Source organism: Pelophylax lessonae, assembly GCF_965119305.1.
Source record: "Pelophylax lessonae genome assembly, chromosome: 9".
In the NCBI taxonomy this organism is placed as follows: Eukaryota; Metazoa; Chordata; class Amphibia; order Anura; family Ranidae; genus Pelophylax; species Pelophylax lessonae.
The window spans coordinates 97,833,510-97,857,081 of NC_138776.1; the positions used below are offsets into that span (position 1 = coordinate 97,833,510).

At 44.6% G+C, this 23,572-nt stretch overlaps 1 protein-coding gene across 2 annotated transcripts in view; it reads right to left on the bottom strand.

Annotated features, from left to right (window-relative positions):
- The window catches only part of SLF2 (SMC5-SMC6 complex localization factor 2), an 82,468-nt gene that overhangs the window by 12,364 nt on the left and 46,532 nt on the right, over window positions 1-23,572 (bottom strand). For both annotated transcript variants that reach the window (XM_082269129.1, XM_082269128.1), the window contains exons 9-14: window positions 23,060-23,162; window positions 9,286-9,361; window positions 9,068-9,203; window positions 5,232-5,331; window positions 3,005-3,181; window positions 2,821-2,918 (exon numbers count right to left, since the gene is read on the bottom strand). In XM_082269129.1, coding sequence (XP_082125255.1) covers window positions 2,821-2,918; window positions 3,005-3,181; window positions 5,232-5,331; window positions 9,068-9,203; window positions 9,286-9,361; window positions 23,060-23,162 — 690 coding nt within the window. The remainder of the gene's footprint in view (window positions 1-2,820; window positions 2,919-3,004; window positions 3,182-5,231; window positions 5,332-9,067; window positions 9,204-9,285; window positions 9,362-23,059; window positions 23,163-23,572) is intronic.

Genomic DNA, 23,572 nt, shown 5'->3' on the forward strand with positions numbered 1-23,572 from the left:
TCTAAATACAATTTTTAACATGTGATTTTTAAAAGGTAGAGCACGTGTCATTAAATCTAAGCACCAGTGTAAACTACTGATGCTTCAGATAGTAATCTATATTCCATAGGATATAGGGAGTCATGTGGATATAAAAAACACTAGCATGAGCATCAATCCTCCTTTCTGCTGAAACAAAGAGGACTCTTTATTATTGGTATATATCATAGGTAAAAAGGCGCTGGTAATCTTAATATATCACGTGTTATAAAAATTAATAAGTGATTTAAAGTGTAATATATGTGATTAAAAATTGCTACAAATATATATATGATCTACTATTGGTGCAATTAGCAAAGAAAAGTGCATACCAGTGCAATTTCAATACAGAAGTGTTTGTGCTTCTGAAAGTAAATTAATCCACAAAGGTGTGGATCAGTGAACCAATAAATAGATATATAAAGAATTCCATACAAAAATCACATAAGAATATATAAAAATATAAATATATAAATGTGCTCCAAGTAGTGTTTTAAAAGTCCAGGCAATAGCATGCAATCAAAATTGTGCTTGGTGGATTCTTATTAATCCCTTCACAGTGCTCCAGGTGCTGGGATGTGACAACCGTCAATTAAGAAGTGTTTGTGCTTCTCAAAGTAAATTAATCCACAAAGGTGTGGATCAGTGAACCAATAAATAAATATATAAAGAATTCCATACAAAAATCACATAAGGATATATAAAAAAATCACATAAGAATATATAAAAAAGTATAAATATATAAATGTGCTCCAAGTAGTGTTTAAAAGTCCAATCAATAGCATGCAATCAAAATTGTGCTTGGTGAATTCTTATTAATCCATTCACAGTGCTCCAGGTGCTGGGATGTGACAACCGTGGCCTCTTACCAGCTAGCAGCAGGTCACAAGGACCCCCAACGCCTGTGATCCCTTTATTGGGTGGCTCAAACCTCTCCTCGATTGCTTGGATCTCTGGCTCCTATATTACTCGAGTTGGACCATGTAGTCCCCCCATACACATAAAGATATAGAAGAACAAATAGCCTCCAATAGTGAAATACTGTTTTATTCTCCAAAAAACACACTATAAGGTGACAATTAGCCTCTTACTATTTGTTGTGCCCTCCTGGCACTGGGCAATTCGGCAGAACAAAATGGTTTTTTTGGGTCTTAGGAAGATATTCTCCGGGGATCTGCAGCACCCTGTATCTCCTTTCCCCCTTCTTTGTATTGCGGCGGTGGATGTGTATCCCAGCCTCTGTTCCGAATGCCTCTGTGTGTTACTTCCGGGTTAGCATTGACCACAATGCATTTCGCTTAACGAGCGTCCTCAGGCAGTCCTCAGACTATATCTATTTATTGGTTCACTGATCCACACCTTTGTGGATTAATTTACTTTGAGAAGCACAAACACTTCTGAATTGAAATTGCACTGGTATGCACTTTTCTTTGCTAATTGCACCAATAGTAGATCATATATATATTTGTAGCAATTTTAAATCACATATATTACACTTTAAATCACTTATTAATTTTTATAACACGTGATATATTAAGATTACCAGCGCCTTTTTACCTATGATATATACCTATTTATTGTTTTATTACAATTAAAATGGCAGCGGGTTCAACAATCTTTTATTTAAAGGGCCAGGCGCCTTCTCTTTTTTCTTTTTATCTTTATTATTGGTGGTCAACACTCACTGCATCTGTGTACCACAAATCAAAAAGATTTATTTCATTTTTAATATTCAAAGCAAACTCCCCCCATCCATCCATGTCTCCATGCTTTATTTTGTTGAGAAATCATTTTGAGAAACAACCCTCTACCATTTCTGCCTGCAGCCATCTTGAGTAAGGGCAAATGATTGATGTAGCATTTACTTCCTTGAATCAGTCTCCCTTAGCTCAAGCATGCATGCATGCAGGAGAGTGTGCTTAGCTGAGAACACCCCTCCTCCTCTCCTCCCCTCTGGAAGACTCCTGGGATGTATGACATCATTTGCCTAGGTAAGAAACCAGTAACTAAAGAAATGTAAAAAAAAAAAAAAAAAAAAAAATGCTAGCAGCATGAGGATTAAAAAATAATCAATGTTGACTGGAAGAGTGAAGTTTCACTTTACCGATAACACCAGAATTGGGGCAGGCACCTCTGTTATCCCTCATGGCTTAAATTTCTGGCTGAACTGGCTGAAACCTTGCATGCACAGATGGCACAAATGGTTTTAATGGCACCAAAAACTATCATTTTCCTAAACTCCTGAAGATTTCAATGTTCCAGTGTGGGGTGGAGGAAATGTAGAAATATATTGGAAATACCACTTTAAATATATTTTGTATCTATTTATGGCATTTTAATCAATTAGTAATATTTTATGACACCTGAAGTACCTTTAAAAGTTCTATGTAAAGCACAATGTGTATAGATCTGCATGCTAAGCATAACAACCAGGAAACTAGCACTGCTGGGTGTACTGCATATTTTGCTCAGTACAACGTTCCTTGAAGGGGAACCAAAGCACTTTAAAAAGTACACTGGAGAGCAGTTGTGAAAGATGTTATGTTAAGCTATTGTTTTGAGACAACAACTTCAGTTTTGGATGGCACAATCCAATTGACATTAACCCTTCAGCCTGAAGCCAAGCTTCTTCCCTTCCCACTTCCTAGTGACTGATACATAGATCACACATATACGCACAAAGACACACTTAGAGTGTGGGTCTCCACACAAAGCTGAAAAACCAAGCCCTTTAGGGAAAAGCTTGATTTTAGTACATTACTTTAGTTATATTAAAGAAATATAGTTCTCTCAGAAAGTTACCTGCCACGAATCTCAATGGTAGGAACAAGCTGTAGCAGTTTTAGGAAATTATGATGATGATTGGAAAGGTTACTCATAGCAAAGCACAGCTCCGGCATCTTGAAGACAAACAAGGGATCAGTGAATTGTATAGAGTAGAATGGCCTCAGAAAATGGATTATTTCAATTTGCATTATTTACTTACAATAGTTACCCAGTCCTTGATGTTTTGAAGGAGATTTCCAATTAGGCAATGCAAGTCCATCACAGGAATGTCCTTTATTTCTTTTTCCAGATGTATTTTTAAAAGCATCACCAAAAGTGCAAGGATTTCCAGGTCATGATAGCTCTCCCTGTAGACTGCTGTACACAAGCTTAAAAACTGAAGAAACATATAGAAGATTGTGATGCAAAAAAAAAAATTGCATTCCATTACTGATCTTAAAGTAAAACTCTAGACAAATCACTAAATATGCAGTCCAGATACATTCAGGGTTATCATTTTGCCTGCCAAAGGATTTGCAGTTTTGACCAGCCAATCTTGTTACATACTTACATGCACTAGCCAGTTAAATCGCTTTGCTGCTTTCTGGTTTACCTTTACTGTGGCTTGGGTCCACTCTCTGACCACTGGACAGAGGGGATTATGTTAAAGGCTAAGCTCACCTCTTCAAGCAGAATTTCACTTTTCATAATAAACAGAAACCTTTTTTAATGTGTTTTCTGCACAAGCCATCCCAATGTGCTTATCTTTCATTTACCAAGTACATGGCAGCTTTGAATCTTCACCTCTCAGTTCAAAAGTTTAAAAAATTGCCTCCAGCGCCCTGCATGCAGATTAGGGGGCCGGACGCATGGATGGGGGGGCTGCGTCCCTGCGCCCTCAATACACTGGCCGCCACTGCCCGCGAAACACATGGAGCAGCCTACTGATTTCAATGAGAAGTACGCAAAAAAAAAAAAAAGCTTATGGAGCGTTTTAGTGTGTTGATTGTTGCACGTTTTTTTTTTACTGTGTGTTTTGCAGAGATTGTTGTACATTTTTGCACGCAGCAAAATGTGTGCTTGCATCCGCATTTGGGGTGCTGTTAAAGAATGGCATACAAGTTCATTTGAGGTTTATGAAGGTGGCCATACACTATACAATCTGATTTTACAATCTTCTTTAGATTAAGCAAACTTATTATTATAATAACAACACAACACACCTATATATCCAATCACTCTATATCCAATCAGGCAGGCCCTTGCACTACATAGTTAAAGTTAAATCTGAAGGAGGTAGTACAATTAGATTGTATATTGCAGTGGTGTAACCTTTTGACCTTCCTAACAAGGAGGATAGCTGATGAGCAGAAAAAGTTGAGCAGATCACAAGTGAACGATCACGGATACAGCTAATGTGCCTGAGTAATAAAAGCTCATTTATTTTTGTAATATTTCCTTTTATAAAAGTAAGAGCATGGTCGAGTTGCCAAAAAGTAGCCTTTTCTGTGCCAATGCTACAAAAATAGCCTAGTGAGGCATGTCAAGTACATATTGCAACCGGGCCATTTTGTGACATTGGCGCAATAAAGGATACTTTTTGGCAACTCGACCATGAAGCTAATTTTGTTCACGTATCGTCGTATTGCGCACTGTAAAAACAAACCACATCATCTTTTTTCCAGAGAAGCCGGGATTTCTTCAGAATTTACCTATGGGTTTTTCTTTGTATCCTGAACAATTCCTCTTGCAGTTGCGACTGCAAACTTTCTTGGTCTACCTGACCCTTGGCTTAGTATCAAGAGATCCCTAAATTTTCCACCTCTTAATAAGTGACTGACTTGCATTTTCAAGGCTTTAGATATCTTTTTATATCCCTGTCCATCTTTATAAAGTTCCATTACCTTGTTACCCAAGTCTTTTGACAGTTCTTTTCTGCTCCCCATGGCTCAGTATCTAGCCTGCTCAGTGCATCCATGTGAGAGCTAACAAACTCATTGACTATTTATACACAGACACCAATTGCAATTTCAAAAGCTACAGATGTGGAAATAACCCTTTAATTGCCATTTTAACCTGTGCGTATCACTTTGTGTTTCTGTACCATGGCCAAACATTCCAGGGTATGTAAATGTTTGATCAGGGCCATCTGGGTGATATCTGTTACCATTATGATTTAAAAAAAAAAAGCCAAAAACAGCTGTGTGATAATAAATGGCTTCATATTAGGACTATCCTTAAATGAAAGTTTTTTTTTTTGTATGAACCCTAATATGTTCAATATCAATGCCAACATTTTAAAATTTCTGCCAGGGTATGCAAACTTTTGAGCATAACTGTATATGCACCTGACCATCACATCAGCTCCAAAATACATGTACAGATGTAACGGTGGCTAAAGCAAAGAATTATCTGTTCATCCCCTTAAATCAACATAAAGCTGATACCTTAATTACATGAGCTATCTGAGATGCTGGAACACGAGAAAAAATTTGTTCTGAGCACAAAGTTCCCTGTTCTGCTGACACCGATCCAGGTACTGCAGATCTGTAAATAAAGTAGGTTGGAGGTCACATAAAAGCTATAAAATGGGAACACATTTAGTTACTGTATATGTTTAGCTATATAGTATGTATATTTCAAGGTCTAAACTGACTGACACTACAAAGAAAATAGTTTAAAACCTAAATGGCTGTCCCATACGTTCTTCAAATAAAAAAAATAAAAAAAGGAAAAAAGCAAATGATAACTGCAATGGACTGAATATCACCTTAATACAAAGGAGGAAATCTACAAATATTTACAGTACTTGCCTTTATTTTACACCCAAAATATATTCTGTATATTTAAAATGCCACCCATATTAAAGTGCACTTGAGGACACTTGGCATGGACTTGCAGCGGTATTAGGATCTTATTGCAGGCATCTACAGCTGCCTGCACACATGATTCAAGAGTGGACTGTGATCCTAATCCCCCTTTTCTCTAGAATGCAAGAAAAATGTATAAAAAAATAAATAGAATAAAAAAGAAAAAATAATTGACCTGCACTGTTGTGGTTGAACTGCAGCCTGATCTATACTTAATAGGTTTCAGCCTAAGTTTCCTCTAATACCAATTTCCTTATAGAAATACAGGGGCTGCCATTGAAAACCTATTCTAAAAATTCTAGCTGCCTTACTAGCTGACCATTTTAAAAGTATACAGATAATTTGTATTTTCTCTGACTTTTTTGATCCAACTTGTCCAACTAGAATTTTTAGGCTAAGAGTAGCAGTCCCTGTTTTTCTCTCAAGACAGGTTTTAACTTGATAATTCCTGAGGTGCCTACTGTACCATGTACTTGTGGGAAAAAAGTATCCTGTTCTTTGTTTTGCTTCCTTGTGTACCTGGTGTTCCTGCCAGTCCCTCTGCTTTCCTACAGTATTAACTACTTAATGACCGCCCGCCGCAGTTTTACTACAGCAGGCAGCCCCTCCTGTGCGAACCGACATAGACCTACAGCTAGGGGGCGAGCTCGTGCCGGCGGCGCGCTCCCGCCCCCCACTCAGCAGCGGGGACTCCAATGCACGGAGCAGGCGGCTCCGATTGCCGCCTGACACCCGCGATCGTTCCCCGCTGAGAGAGAAGAATGGTCAGCTGTTGTTAACACAGCTGACCGTTCTTCTCTTCTGTATTATCAGCGTGCCTGTGATCCTTCTATATAGGATCACAGGTCTCTATGGTCATTTCATATGCCCTGCCCCCATACAGTTAGAAACACTCCCCTAGGCTGACATTTAACCCCTTGATCACCCACTGTGTTAACCCCTTCCCTGCCCGTGTCATTATTACAGTAACAGTGCATATATTTGGCACCGATTAGTAATGCCACTGGTCTACCCAAAAGTGTCAAAAATGTCAGGGGTCCGATCTGTCCGCCGCAATGTCGCAGTCCCGCTACAAAATAGCAGATCACCGCCATTACTAGTATGTATATATATATATATATATATATATATATATATATATATATATATATATATATATATATATATAAAAAAACACAATAAAAATGACAAATCTTTCCCGTAGTTAGTAGACGCGTTAACTTTTGCACAAACCAAACAAAATATGCTTATTGCGATTTTTTTAACAAACATATGTAGCAGACAACAAATTGGCCTAAAATGTTAAAAAATTTTAAAAATTTTTTGGGGAATGTTATATAGCAGAATGTGAAACATTGTTTTTTTTTTTCAGAATTGTTGTTCTATTTTTGGTTATAGCACAAAAAACAAACAAAAAAAAAACAATCGCAGAGATGATCAAATACCACCAAAAGAAGCTCTATTTGTGGGGGGAAAAAAAGGACATCAATTTTATTTAGGTACAGCGTTGCACGACCGCGCAATTGTCTGTTAAAACTAAAGCAGTGCCTAAATCGCAAAAAATGGCCTGGTCATTAAGGGGGAAAATCTTGCAGTCCAGAAGTGGTTAAATGCGGACAGCGTGGTCAGTTCTCTAGCTATGCTGGGAACTTAGCCTGCTCTCCTCCAATGAGCAGACTTGTCCTGACACACCTCCCCCTGCACAGCTATTCACAGGGAAGATTAGTGTACTGCTGGCTCTTCTCCTCCTACAGCTTCTTATGCAGCTAGGGAATGTGATCACTTAAAAAAGGGGGGAAAAAGGTTTTTAAACACACACACACACACACACACACACACACACACACACACACACACACGTTTTGCTTTTAATTTCTACTTTAAACAGAATGGGTTGTTTTACAAGGTGAGGGTTTACATAAACTTTAAGAACCAAAACCAAAAATAATTAAAATAATAAGATTAAAACAAATAGCCCATTAAAATATATATTGAAAAATAAACAGCTTTTGCTGGAATATTCACCTTAAATCCCAAACTGTACTTGTTTTCGGCCAGCAGTATTGTTTGACCACCTTCCTCTGAGCCCAGGATATCACAGATCAACCCTAGCTTTGACTGGACAGTGAAAGCAGAAGAGGCACAGTGATTCATTTCTCCATCGTTCTGCTTTCACCTCTCTCAGCATACTGGTCACCACATAAAACTTTTGGCTCTGTGTGCTGCCCATTCATCTTATATTCTAATCTTGTTGTAAGTAAAAAATTATGTAAAAGACCAAAGATTGAAAGTAAATATACCAGTATTATGGTTGAGGCTACAACCATAATCCCAGTATCATTTTTTAGAGTAGGCAAATCCCTATCAGGTAAAAGTGATCCAAGCAGCTATACAGCTACTGGATCACTTTCACAGGCAGCGAAAGGGGTCCCCCCCTCATCTTGCCGCCTTTATCAGACTCTCCTATCAGATTGGGGAGCCCAGTAAGGATGTGACCAAAGGCATTGGCTTCCACGGACAACTGATGTTGTTCCTCCCACTGTGTGATGTCAAACTGAGAACGATGAGGATTCAGTCCCTTCCGGTTTTGGGCTCATGTAAAAAAGCCGTTATCAGGTTGCTGAATTGGATCAGATGCTTTGGAGGCCTGAGGAGGGGAGTAGTGTGTAAAAAAAAAAAAAAAAAAAAAAAACACTTTTAAAGCGCTACACAACTTTGAGCAAATGTGGACAAGCACGTATGTTCTACACACATATGTGAACGGTGATGAGGCATTGCAGGAGCAATAATTCTAGACCTCCTGTGTAACCCTAAACTGGTAACCTGTAAAGGTTTTGAAAGCATCACCTGTAAAGTTTTTTTTTTTTTTCATTTTTAGGTACCATAGGTTCACACCGTTCCATTGGTGTACGCAATTTTAAGGCGTGACATATTAGGTTTCTATTTACTCAGCATAACAATCTTTTATGTTTTACCAAACGGGAATCATGTTCGGTTTCTGTTCACCAAAACTCATTAAAATATTTTTTTCCCCAAAAACTTGCATTTGATAAACTGCTGTGCAAATATCATGCAACATAAAAAATTGCAACAACCAATATTTTGTTCTTCAAGGTCTCTGCTTAAAAATAATGTTTGGGGGTTGCAAGTAATTTTCTAGCAAAAAAAAAAAAAAAAATGCAGATTTATAAAAGTATGACAGAAAATGTCAGAAATGGCCTGGACTCGAATTGGTTAAAAAGTTAAATTTAATCAAATGTGGCATGACATTTGTAAAGACATACAGCACAACAGAAACAACCATCACCTGTGCATTTCAGATGATTTCTCCACAGAACTAATGTCTGAACAGGAATCATTTCAACAATATTTTACAAAACAAGAAAGATGGAAATAAAAAGTGAAGCACTTACACTAGGTCTGGATCACTGAAAGCTGGCTGAATGTGTGGAAGAGAAAAAAGAGTTTTGAAGGCAATCCCCATGTTAGCAAACACCGTTGCTATGTCCAGTAAAGTTGGAACCCAGGGCTTTTCATCAAGATTTGTAACTATAGGAAAGAAGAGCTTTATAAATGATCAAATACGGAGACAGGAAAAAAGCAAATGCATGAATATGTGTTGACTACTTACGATGGTTGCACGTTATTTCAATCAAGGCATTTAAAAGTTTAATGGATGTGGCGTAAGATGGATGAACAGAAACCATCTGGAAGATAAAACAGTTTACAATGATAATATGTAATACCAATCTACTCTAAAGATAACAAAAAAAAAATATGTACAGAAAAAAAAAAAAAAAATGGGATTTTTGTACTCATCGTAAAATCCATTTCTCTGAGTTTGACGGGCACATCGCTCCATAAATCATAACTAGTGCAGAACAAAAAACACCTAGCTACGCCCATGAGCTGTCCTCAGCTTGGGATATAATCCCCCTCTCTGCTCTAGGTAATCCGTTTAGTAGCAAGCAGTATTAGAAGTATCAGAACTCCATAGAGAGGGGGGGTGCTGTGTCCGTTGAACTCAGAGAAACGGCTATTACGGTAAGTACAAAAATCCAATTTTCTCTTTCGTTCGACGGACACAGTGCTCCATAAATCATAACTACTGGGATGTCCAAAAGCAGTGCCAAAAAAAAAAAAAATCGGAGGGGTGGGGAAAATTACCCAAGGCTATACATTAGAGCCCTTAACCAGGACACAGGAGCCTTAACTGGGTCACAGGAGCCCAATCTGAAAAATAAAAAGTTTAAAGAAAAAAAAAAAACACACCTCAAGAGAACAGCCCCTCTTAAAACAGTAGCCTGCAAAAATTTGCAGCAAAACAAGCATCCGCAGATGCCAAAGTAAGACATTTGTGAAGGTATGCACAGACGACCAAGCGGCCGCCTTGCAAACTTGCGATATTTGTGCCTGATGACGGAGGGCCCAAGAAGTACTCCGCACCGAAGTAGAATGCGCTATGACAGGAAAAGGTGGAACCTGACTTTTAATGGAATACACCCGAGTCACCGTATGTCTGATCCATCTGGAGATAGTAGCCAAAGAAGCAGCCAGCCCTTTCCTTGGTCCAACCGTAACCACAAAAGCGAGTCTGACCTCCGAAAGAACTCCGTAGCTGCCAGATACACCGAATCGCACGAACGACATCCAAAGTATGCCAAGCAAATTCCCTGGGATGAGCCAGCTTGGGACACAAGGAAGGCAAAACAATGTCCTCATTCAAATGGAAGTCAGAGACAACTTTGGGCAGGAATGATGGACAGGGACAAAGAACCACTTGATCCCTATGGACCACTACTAAATGGGGACTGCAGCAGGATAATGCTGCTAATTCCGATACCCTGCAGCCTGAGGTAATAGCCACCAAGAATGTCAGCTTCTGGGATGACATACGCAAAGGAATCTCGTAAATATTCTCAAATACAGGTTTCTGGAGAACCGAAAGTACTAAATTTAAATCCCATGGCGGCAAAAGAGACTGTACAGGTGGAGCCACATGTTGAGCCCCCCTGAATAAAAAGTACAAACTAAAGAGTGCGTGGCTAGGGGGTCACTGAAAGAAGATTAACAAGGCAGACATTTGGCCCTTGATGGTACTCAAGGCCAACTTCTGATCAACGCCCTGTCAAGATCCGAGCCACAGAAAAGGATAGCGGATGAGCGCCAATCGACATACACACCAAGAAATGTACGCTTTCCACGTAGGATGGTTTATCTTGCTGGAAGACAACTTCCTCGCCTTCACCATCACTGATCCAGACAGACTTCTATCCCTCAGTACCTGGCTTTCAATAGCTAAGCTATTAAAACCAGCGACTGTAAATCAGGATGGTAGATCAGCCCTTGGGACAACTGGTCTTCTCTGAGAGGAAGCCCCCCAAGGGATGTTTATGGCCACCAGACTGATTGGAAGATCCTTGCCCTTGATTCCTCGCAGGAGTTGCGGAACAAGCCTGAGCCGAGGATGATACTGGGCTTACCGTGGCCCCAGGGGTCTCCACTGTATTCTCTGCCCGGGACCCCCACCAGACTCCAGGTCCAGACAGGAGGGAAAGTGAGTGGGGGGGGGGGGACCCAGCTCACAGGGATTTTTAAGGATGAGAGGAGGGAACCTGCAGGCAGGTCCGAGCAGGCCCTGGAGGTTACCAGTGTACATATCAAAAAAAAAAAAACACCAAAAGGGGAGAGGGGGGGAGTGTACTTACCCTTCAATGGTGCGGGTAACACTCCAGACAGAATCCTTGTCACCAAAGTATGGGGGCTGTCGGCCAAGGGACCGCTGTGACTCAGACCCAAGCCCGGTCGTATGCGACCCTGTGAGATGTTTAACTTGCAGGCCAGCCTTTGTCTGTGAGGCTTTGTCACGGCCGACCTAGCGCATAGCTGCGGTCTGCACGCGCTTGCTGGCTGGACTGGGAGACCAGATTATCCAGCCCGTAGCTCAGCCTGGCAGTTTATTGCAGACCTCCTGAGAGAAAAAACAAAAAAGATGTAAGAAAGGAAGAAAAAAAATTGCTAGGAACAGACATCCCAGCTGGGAGTTTAGGTCCTTAATCTTTACTAGACAGATTAAAACTGATTACCTAGAGCAGAGAGGGGGGTTATATACCAGCTGAGCATGGCTCATGGGTGTAGTCAGGTGTTTTTTGTTCTGCCTAGTCCTACTCCTGGAGGAGGAAATATACCGCAGTAGTTATGATTTATGGCGCACTGTGTCCGTCGAATGAAAGAGAAAAAAAAGTTACGTGCGCACCGACAAACAAAATAGAGAATAAAAAAAATGTTATAATACATTAGAGATAATTAGGAGGGGCGTGTGGCTGAACCGTTCATGTGAGCAGACGTGCTTCACATCGAGTCCGACATCCTGAAAGATTAATCCTGCTCTGAGACTCGTTTACCTGCAGCAATTGACCGATCACTTCGCTCACGCCTCTGCACCGCTCCTGCGATGGTTCCAGGTCGTCATAACAGCTCGGCAGCTTTGACGAGGAGGAAGGAGGAGAGCACTCCCGCTGAGAAGCTGACCCAACATGGCAGCTCCCCGCTGCCTCAGCATGCGGGAAAGGACCAGCAGGCTACCACGCTATCCACGATTCACTGAAGTAAAGAAGCGCCTGCGGGCCATCCCTCTTGCTTACTCCATGTTATATCTGGCAAAGCTACGGGAGGTGGCGAATGATTGTCCACTTTTTTGATAATCCTATGGCTACTAACTGGATGCATTGGCAGGAGAGACAACTAAGGGTGGCTGCTAACTGATGTTTGACACACTTTCTACGTTAAGTTTCATCTTGAAGAGTTCTCATACATCACTTCATGGGGCCTATGAGGGAATACATCTTGACTGCTACTTTTGTTTTTCCACACCTAGTGCCTGGCAACGGTTAGAAGTGACCTTGGGCACACGTGTTCTGGCCCTCTCTTATACCCAGTTTCTGTTTTATGGACTGCACGTGTAGGGGGTTTACACATGGCCTCCACCCCTACTAGTTTCGTCTTGTTGCTTTAAGTTTGTCTTTTCCTTTTTTTGTTGTCTTCTTTGACTGGAGTTTTTGGTACATGGTTATGTACTCTGGTTTTCACTGCCACATGTCTCTGCAGTCAACGTGAACTGGACTATCTCAACTTTGCCCTCAACTTTAATTACTCTGTTGGTCTCAACCCATGCTATGCCCCTACTGGCAGTAACATGCCTGTGGGCGTCTCCCTACTTTTTTGCTTTCCCCAATGGCTAATTCCACAGGATCTCTCCTCTCATGGAATGTGAGAGGGTTACAGGACAGACAGAAAAGAACTGCTGTTTTTACTTATCTTAACCATCATAACCCCACTATCACATGCTTGCAGGAAACACATTTAACTAGGGACACTGTGGGATTACTCCGCTCCTCAAAATACCCCATCCAATATCATTCTACGCATACTGCATACGCGAGAGGAGTCTCTATTTTGATTTCTGCTGATGCCCGATTTGAGCTACTGGACTCTCTCCTAGACACACAAGGGAGGTTTATTTTCTCTCTGGGGGTGTGAGATTCCTGTAAATGTATACTTTATATCTCCCTAGATGTGTGTAAAAAATACTGTCCTCAAGGGCCTAGGTCACTCACACCCTTTGCCAGATATATAGGGGAAATGGGCCTTACTGACTTGTGGAGATGCAAATACCCGTGAGGCTCGGTTCTCATGCTATTCTTTGACTCATTATACTCTATCCCCTATAGACTAGGCATTGGGCTCTGACCTGACCTTCTCCTTTAAACCTGAGGTCTCCTATTTGGCGAGAGGACTATCTGATCCATTCTCCTATTCAGGTACAGCTGCACTTGCCCATAGTCAAACTTCCCATCCATTGGAAATTGAACCGCTTTTGGATCCCACTGTTTACCAACATAGAACTTATTCAAACCCAAATCAGGTATTTTTTAGCCAACAGACATTCTGCTGCTCCGGTGTGGTATGGGAGGAGGTGAAGGCTTTTATTAGGTGCTTATGTATAAGAGAAGTAGCAGGCATTAAAACGAGAAGCAGACAATTGGCACTGGATGCTAGTGTAGGGGTAGATAGAGCTGAACAGGATTTTTTGCAAATGCCTAGTGCTAACAATCAGAACAGATGGCAGGATGCGCAGCGGTTCTACCACTGTATACAGCAACAAAACATTTTTTAGTGCACAGGCATACTTTGAAGAGGGGGGAGAAAACTGGTCATATGCTCTCTGATATCTCAGGCGCAGCGGCCCTCTTCGGTGATACGTTGAATAGCTCTTGGCACAACTCAGGTGGTCACTGACACACCGTCCATATTGCAGGGGTTCCGCTAATTTTTTTATGGATGTTTACACCTCTAAGGTGTCTTGCAATCATGAGGATCTGATTGATTTCATGAATGGTATACATCTTCCAACTTTTGCAGCTAGGGATAAGAAACGCTTAAAAGCTCCCCTTACCTTGGAGGAGTTACAGGAGGCCTTAGCCACATTCCCCAATTCCAAAGCCCCGGGTGCGGATGGAATCCCAATAGAATTCTATAAAAAAAATTTAGTGGGATTCTCTTGCCAGACCTTCTTAAAACAATTATGGCTTCCCATGAGGGGGGGTTTATTGCCTGCCTCTATGCATGAGGCGGTGGTGGTCGTACTACTAAAGCCTGGGAAGGATCTGGATCAACCTGAATCGTATAAGCCTATCTCGCTTCTTACCACTGATTTGAAATTGCTCACTAAAGTACTGGTGATGCGCCTGTCTAAGGTTGTTGCCACGATCGTACATCGGGATCAATCAGGGTTTATACCCAACCGCTCCACTGCAATTAATTAACGTAGACTAAATCTAAATATGCAAGTGCCCTCGGACAACCAGGGTCACAGAGTGATCTTATCGCTCGACACCGCCAAGGCATTTGATAGTGTGGAGTGGCAGTATCTTTGGGTGTTACTTGAGAAATTTGGTTTGGGCGATACTTTTATCTCATGGATTAAGTTGCTGTACAGGGCTCCGACTGCTTGCATTCGGATAAAACTGAATTTTTGTAAAATCTTACCGTAAAATTCCTTTCTCTGAGTCCTCCGACAGTCGCCGCCCCTTCCCAAGTCTTCACCAATGGGATGTCCCAAAGCAGTGTAGACCTGAGGGGTGGGAGACGCAGCCGCAGAAAAAGCAACGCAGTACCCACACCAGAGAAAGGAACCTTACACACAGTAAGAGAACCAACTGGGCAACAGGAAAACGTGCTCAACAGGAGCAACAACCCAGGAAAAAACAAGTAACCCAGGGGTAAAACACCCCAACAGCCAAGGACCCAAAAAACAAGGGTCCCTAAGGCACTGCCGCACTGAGAACTTTACGGCCAAAGGAGGCATCGGCCGATGCCTGAACATCCACCTTAAAGAACTTTGAGAAGGTGTGAACGGACGACCAAGTCGCCGCCTTACACACCTGGGCCACAGAAGCCTGATGCCGGAAAGCCCAAGACGTACTCAAAGACCTGGTAGAGTGCGCTTTTACAGGGAAGGGAGGAACCCTCCCCTTCAAGGCATAGGCCTGCACAATGGTTTGTCTAATCAATTTGGCGATAGTTGCGGCCGACGCCGCCATGCCCTTCCGAGGTCCCTCAGGAAGGACAAAGAGGGAATCCGACTTGCGAAAAGGCTTAGTGGACGACAGGTAAACCCTGATCGCCCGGACAACATCCAAGGAATGTAAGGCAACCTCCTTAGGATGCTTCGGCTTCGCACAGAGCGAAGGAAAGATAATTTCCTCATTAAGGTGAAAATCCGAGATCACTTTCGGCAGAAAGGACGGGTTAGGTCGCAGGACCACCTTATCCTTGTGGATCACCAAGTAGGGAGAGCTGCAGGACAAAGCCGCCAGCTCCGACACCCTGCAAGCCCACGTGATCGCCACCAAAAAGGCCACCTTTTTGGACAACAGAGGCAACGAGATCTCCCTGATCTTTTCAAAGGGAGCATGTTGCAATGCGGACAGAACCAGGTTCAACTCCCACGGAGGCAATGGCTCCCTCCGTGGAGGGGCCAAATGGCGCACCACTTGAACAAAGGTGCGGATCAACGAGTTTGACGCCACAGGGCGCTGAAAAAGAACGGCCAGCGCAGAAATCTGGCCCTTAATCGTGGCCAACGCCAAACACTGGTCCACTCCAGTTTGGAGGAAAGCCAACACTCTGGACACCGAGTATGAGCGAGGGGAAAACCCCCTGGACTCACACCAGGCACAGTATGCCTTCCAAGTACGGTAGTAAATCTTTCCCGAAGAGGCTTTCCTAGCCTTGATCAAAGTGGGAATGACCTCAGGGGAGAGACCCCTGTCCTTCAGGACCTGGCTTTCAACAGCCAGGCCGTTAAAGCCAGCGACTAAAGCAGGATGGAATATCGGCCCTTGAGACAGAAGGTCTTCTCGAAGCGGCAGGCGCCACGGAGCGTCGACTGCCAGATTTACGAGGTCTGCGTACCAAGACCGGCGAGGCCAGTCCGGTGCCACCAGAATCACCGTGTGCGGTTCCGAGGCTAACCTGCGAAGGGGCCTGGACAGCAGCTGAATCGGTGGAAAGGCATACATCAGACGATACTGATGCCAGGGCACCACTAACGCGTCTGAGGCGTCTGCCTGAGGATCGCGCGTCCTTGCCACGAACCTTTCCACCTTGTTGTTCAGACGAGACGCGAACAGGTCCACATCTGGGGAACCCCACTTCGCGCACAACATCTGGAAGACATCCGGGTGAAGGGACCATTCTCCCTGGTCCAGGGTCTGGCGACTCAGATAATCCACCTGCCAGTTCCCCATCCCCGGAATGTGAACTGCCGTTATCGCCGGGACGTGCGTCTCGGCCCAAGACAGAATGTCGGCCACTTCCCGAGCTGCTCGGGCACTCCTGGTGCCCCCTTGATGGTTGATGTAGGCCACCGCGGTGGCATTGTCCGTCTGAACCCGAACCGGACGGCTCCGAAGCCGTTCCGACCAATGCCGAAGGCAAAGCTTTATCGCTCGCAATTCCAGAATGTTGATCAGAAGGGAGGACTCCTCCTCCGACCAAGTCCCCTGGGCGGACAGAACGCCCAGGACACCACCCCAGCCCGACAGGCTGGCATCCGTGGTGACTACCGTCCACAACAACGGACGGAAAGACTTGCCCCCCGACACCGTTGGGGACTGGAGCCACCACAGAAGACTGTCTGGTGCGGTGACTAAACGAGATCCGCAGATCCAAGGACTGCGGACACCCGTCCCACTTGGCCAGCATCTCCGCCTGGAGACCCAGCGTGTGAAACTGGGCAAAGGGAACCGCCTCGAAGGCTGAGACCATCAACCCCAGACATCTCATGCATGTCCGGAGGGACGAGCTTTGGCTGTCCCTGAGGGCCCAGACCTCGTCCTGAAGCGTCCGGAGTTTGTCCTCTGGAAGGAAAACCTTTGCCTGAACAGAGTCCAGAACCATCCCCAAATAGGGAAGGCGAACCGAAGGACACAGAGTCGACTTCGGAAAGTTTATGGTCCAACCGAACTCTTGCAGCGTCTGCACCGTGGTGGACAGGTCGGCCATCAGGCTCCGGCTGGCATTTGACCGTATGAGGAGATCGTCCAGATACCCCAGGACCGCAATGCCCTGTGCCCGCAACAGGGCCAGGACCGGCGCCAGCACCTTGGTAAAAACCCGCGGAGCCGAAGCGAGACCGAAAGGTAACGCCACGAATTGGTAGTGTTCCTCGGCAATCGCGAATCGAAGGTACCGTTGATGACCCTCGAAGATGGGGATGTGTAGGTATGCATCCTTCAGATCGATGGAGGCCATGAACTCCCCCGGACTCAGGGCAGCCACCACCGAGCGCAGGGATTCCATGCGGAACTTGCGAACCTGCACAAAGCGGTTCAGAGCTTTCAAATCCAGAATCGGATGCACCTTGCCCTCCTTTCTGGGCACAGTGAACAGATTGGAGTAAAACCCCCGAAATCTGTCCCGATGAGGCACCGGAACCACCACTCCTTGGGCCCGCAGGTCCCGCACCGCCAGGTGCAGATCCTGCAAACGCTCCGGAGACAGCTGAAGATTTGAGGGAAAAAATCTGCCCGCCGGCCGAGAGAGAAATTCGATCTTGTAACCAGATCGAACGATTTCCTGAACCCATCTGTCCTGAATGCGGATCAGCCAAGGTTGGAGGAAACCGCGCAGACGTCCCCCCACCCCAGAAACGGGTGAGGGAGCCCCTTCAGGCGGAACTGGCGTGGGTTGTCGAACCGGACTGGCCGGATTTTTGCTTACCCGCCCACGGCTTCTTCTGGGAGCCCTGGCCCTTGAAGGGCTTGCCCTTGGATTGTGACCGAAAGGCACGAAAGGACCCCTGGGAGGGCCTAAACGAGGGATTCCGTTTGCCACGGAAAGATTTGTGCTTGGGATTCTGGGGTAAGAGAGTACTCTTGCCCCCAGTAACACCCTTAATCAGAGTATCCAAAGCCTCGCCAAAAAGGCGAGATCCCACGTAGGGAAAATCCGCCAACGTCTTGCGAGAAGATTGGTACACCGACCAATTCTTCAGCCATATCAGGCGACTGTTGAGCACCGCCACGCCAGACAGGCGTGCAGCCAAAAGGAGCTAAAAAGTCCGCATCACACAAGTACATGACGCCTTGATGGCTTTGATCCACCATGGCCAATGTGGTAGGCAGAGCCGAATCAGCCACCAGGGTGCGCCTGAGCACCTTCGTCCAATCGGCAACCGCCTGGGCCGCCATAACCGAAGCAAAAATAGGTTTTAGCATAGAACCAGCAACCATATAGGCATGACGGGCAAGAGACTCCAACTTCCTGTCCGTAGGGTCCCGGAAAACCGGGGTATCCTCAGAAGGAATTGCAGTAGCTTTGTTTAAAACGGCTACCGCGTGATCCACCTGAGGCGCCACACACCAACGCTCGTCGGTGGATGGCGCAAATGGATAAAGCAGTTTAAAATTATTAGGCACTGTAAAGGGCTTCTTTAAATTGCGCCACTGCTCATTAACCGTATGGTGAAATTCAGCAGGGCAGGGAAAAACCTGCGCCGATTTGCGGGTCCTTTGCGTCCCAAAGGAGGACACCCTAGCAGGAGGAGTGGGCTCATCCTCCAAGTGCAAAGTATCCTTAATGGAGGCGATCAGCTCATCCATGAGTGCAAGCTCTTCAGGCGAGCCAGGGGGAGAAGCATCAACCCCTTCCACCTCCGCCTCCTCCTCAGACCCCATGAGGTCCAGAGATGAGCGAGACCCTGAGAAGGGCACGCCAGCCACAGCAGCCACATAGCCCTCTGAATCAGAGGAAATGGATAACCTGGCCCTTTTTGCATATCGTTCAGCCATCAGCATATGCACCTGAGACACCAATGACGCCACTACCGTGGCCAGATCAGCCCCCTCGGGGGGTGCAGCAGCCCCCTGGGTCCCCCACCAGGGCGGAGGGAAACTTGCTATCCTGAGAATCCATGCCCACAGTAATGAAAGGAAAAAAAGGGTACTGTCCCTTTAACACCACGGCGAGCGCAGCCCACCGTACACTACTGCATGCACCGATCCCGCAGGGATAGAGAACACTGAGCAAGGAATGACAGGACAATGAAGGAAAAACCTGGAGAGAGCACAAACAGGCTGCTGCCACCGATCGCTGTCCCAGAGAAAGAGGAAGTGATGCAATAACCGGCTGACTAATATAGCCTATGGAGGCTCCGCAAAAATGGCCGCTCGGCTGAGGGATCGAGGCTACAAGAAAATGGCGCCGACGTGCTCGAACGAGCGCGGCCCGCCAAAATGGCGGCGATTGGCGCCAAAAACACAGCGCTGTATAGGGACAGGGCCGTCCATAGCAATTTCTGCAAAAAAATGGCGGGCCGCAATAGCGGTCGCCGCTCAGGCATGTCTGTCCATCTGCCCCACAGAATTCACAGCAGAGCGGGAGGGCCCCCCCCCTCGCAGCCCACAAAGGCATGCATCCATACAGGGATCTGACAGGGAGTCGGCATAGCACACAGACATGGGGGTACATACAGCCACAGACTGACACCCGCACAGATGGTCCCCACACAGAAGGTGCTTACCGTAGCGGATGGCGTGGGGAGCCGTCTCAAGCGACAAACCGCTATCAGGATGACAGGGAGTGCCGCAGCCAGGACGCAGTGGACTGCAGCACGAGACCGCAGAATGGCGTCCAGTGAGGTAGCCACCTCACAGGCAGCATCCCTGCAGCGAACAGGGATGGGTCGTTCATGGCGCCAGGGCGAACCATAGCTGAACGCTCGATGGCAGGCTGGGGACCAGTCCGAGACCTAGCTCCGCATGATCATCTTCATCCGAAGATCCCTAAACTAAAGCTGACAAAATAACAGCTAGTAAAGAAAAGAAAAAATACTTGAAATAAAATAAAAAAAAAAGGGTAGAAGGCTGAGACTGAAGCCCCAGCACAGGAAAGCCTGCTACTCCTAAGCTAGGCAAGATCAAACTGAGTTGGGAATGCTGGTGCAGGGAGGTATTGACTGAGGGGACAGCCCCCAGGGGTGTGTCTATGCTAAAAGCTTTTGTTATTAACAAATCTTGTGCCTAGCTACTCCTGCGGAGCAAAGGTCAATACCCATTGGTGAAGACTTGGGAAGGGGCGGCGACTGTCGGAGGACGTAAGAGAAATAATATGCTTTCATCTTCATTTGCTCTTCACTGGGGAACGAAACAGGGGTGTCCACTGTCCCCCTTGGCTGTGGAGCCCTTGGCAGTGGCTATTAGAGTAGACCCCACGATACATGGGTTTAGGAGGGGCCTTGGGGAAGACAAAATAGCGTTGTACGTGGATGATGTCCTACTGTTTCTAGGTGATACCGCTGAGTCTTTCACCAATCTGATGTCAATACGCAGGTTCGGATCCTTCTGGGGTTTCCAAATAAACTAGGATAAATCTACGTTATTACCTTTGGACTGCATAGCGTTGCCGTAGGTGGCATTAAGATTAAGATAGTGGAGCAGTGCCGGTACATGGGCATAATTCACCTTAATCTTGCTAATTATGTTAAGCTTAATGTTTCCCCATTACTGCGGAAATGTAAAGAAAAAACGGCCAGCTGGATTAAATTACCATTGTCTGTCGTTGGGAGATGTAATCTAATTAAAATGAAATGGAGCCCACAGTTGTATGCGTTAACACAATGCTCCAACTTGGATTCAAGTTTTCAAACGATCCAATACTATTTTCCGATCATTGATCTGGAAAAAACAAACTCCCTGCATCAGATTAGAGACACTGCAAGAGGTGAAAGATTCTGGTGGGTTGGCGGTACCTAATAGATTTTATTATTATTTGGGGGCACAATTACAACATATTACGTACGGGTTGGCTCACTCAGGATGCTTCTGATCCCATTAGGAATGTTATTGCTATGGTAATATCTAACAATAATCTCAGAGTGCATGGAAGCAGGTGAAATGAGAAACTTCCCTCAATGCCCTACGTTGGTGCCAATTGATAAAATTTGGTGCAGATCTAAACATTTAACTCTAGACACTCACGCATTGTTAACACTTTTTTGTACAGAATTAGCTAAATTGGAGAATTTCTCAGTCTGGGATAAATTTGGGGTGCACTATATATCAGTTATACCAGGGACGTCTTCTGAAAGACTTTAAAACACTAAGGGAGGAAGTTAGCCTCCTGAATACCCTTTTCTTCCAATATTTACAACTGCGACATGCTCTCGCAGCTCAGGCCAGGGACCCGACATGGGGGCTGAATGATCCCATCCTCCTTACACGATTGGCTGCGTCGGTAGTTAAAAAGGGACAGATCTCCTCCTTGTACGGTTCTTTTATGAACCAGATCTCTAAAGCTATGTCATTCAAATGAAGGTATAGGTGGTCGGAGGATTTAGGCCATATTTATGAGGAAGAATGGGCTGGCATACTTGATAATGTCCTTAAGGTATCCCAAAAACGTACGCAATTGTTTATTATACATAGTACCTAACGTACCCCACAAAAGTTACATAAATGGCACATGAGGGATTCCCCTTTATGTCCAAGGTGTAAGATACACACAGGAAAACTCTTACATATGTTATGGAAATGTCCAAAGTTGATCTGCTATTGGACAAAAGTGCTAAATTCAATTAATACAATTTGGAATCTCGCTCTTCATATGGACCCAAAACTATGTCTGCTGGGTTGGTTAGATGAAGAGCTGTATCCATCGGTTGTACACAATGCTGTCCTTAAGAGTATTATTCCTGGCTAGAAAGCTGCTGGCAAGGAAATGGATATGATCTATAGCCCCCACAAATGCAGAATAGGTAAAGAAAGTTAATGAGGTATTGCGAAGGGAAAATCTTACAAACAAACATAGGAGAAGTGTACAGACTGCTGTTCTCTGACCCTGACATTAAGGACCGCTTATTATAGCAATATATCCCTGTGGCATATGGGAGCACATTGAATCTTGCATCCTAAGGCCATAGAACTTATTCCAAATGATATCCAAGAACGCTGGGACCTTAGTGAGGAGTCCTCTTCTCCAGGCGTGACCTGGAATGCCTTTAAGGTGTCAATCTGGGACCAATATATTTCACTCATTTCAGCAATTTACTCTGACCAAGCCTCCACTACACAGGGCTTGCAAAAGGAGATAGATGGTGGGGGCTGACCAGTATGTCTCCTTTTCCAGGCTCCTGCTGCTGTGTCTGAGCCAGTGAGGAGGGAAAGAGCCCTGAGAGCTGCTGCTCTTGTGCGCATGGCCAGATTAAGATCAGGCAAGTATTGGGGGGGGGGGGGGGGGGCTGCATACTGAAGGTTTTTTACCTTCATGCATGCTCTGGTTCAGATGGGCAGTTGGGGGGAGGGGGGCTAGGCAAAGCCTGGCTGGCACAGCTGCCTTGTTTCACCATATATGGAGGTCAAATCTAAACACTTTCAATTTTGTATGCAATCAGGCAGGCCCTTGTATTACATAGCTGAACTTAAATCTAAAGAAAATTGAATTATTGTATCATGTATAGCCAGATTATAGAGCTGTTCATTAAGCAAAGTACATTATCTATTTTTCAAAGTGTACGTTCACTTTTTTTGTTAGTACTAGGATGTACACTGCAGGTAATTTACAAAAGAAGTAATGGCTGTTATTTATGCAGTCATTTGTTATCACAAATTAAGGCCAATTAGGGTCTAAGCTAACTAAATTGACTGCATGTATCCTGGTTGATGGATTTAACAGAGCACCTGGAGGAAAACACACAGGAACTACTACAGATTACATTCTTGAGGACAGCTGAACTCATAACTCCAAATTCTACAAAACTCTTAACTACCATAAGTTCCTATTAAAAAAAAAAAAAAAATAATTGCTTAATCTCTATTAGACTACTCCCAACTAAAATTTCTTACCTGAAACATCCATCGCATTAGTACCTCAGGGCATTTCTTAAATTGATACAAAGTAGTGAGGAATCCTTCTGTGGCCAACATAAGTTGATTTCCAGGACTACAGCTGCATAAAGAAATTACCTCCAGTTAGACAAGAGACAGCAGTTCATAAACAGCCGAGAATGAAAAAGTCTTAAAGTGGATGTAAACCCTCACATATACCCAGTGAAGTGAACAGCCTCAAATACCCAGTGAAGTGAACAACCTCAGATAAAACGCAGATTAAACAAACTCTCCCTACATAAGTTTTGCATGCATATCTGCTGTCTTCAGATTTATATATTCTTTAGAAAGTGCACATTGTGTTAGAAATTCTCTTCCTGTTCAGCACTGGGAGTGTTGTGTTGGTATATACTGTGTGACAGCTGATTGGAGGCAAGGCACACACACCCACTCCACATAGGAAGAGGAAGGAAGGAATATGCTGTGAATAGACCAGCTCTCTGCTAATCTATAGCACCCACCCCACAAAAT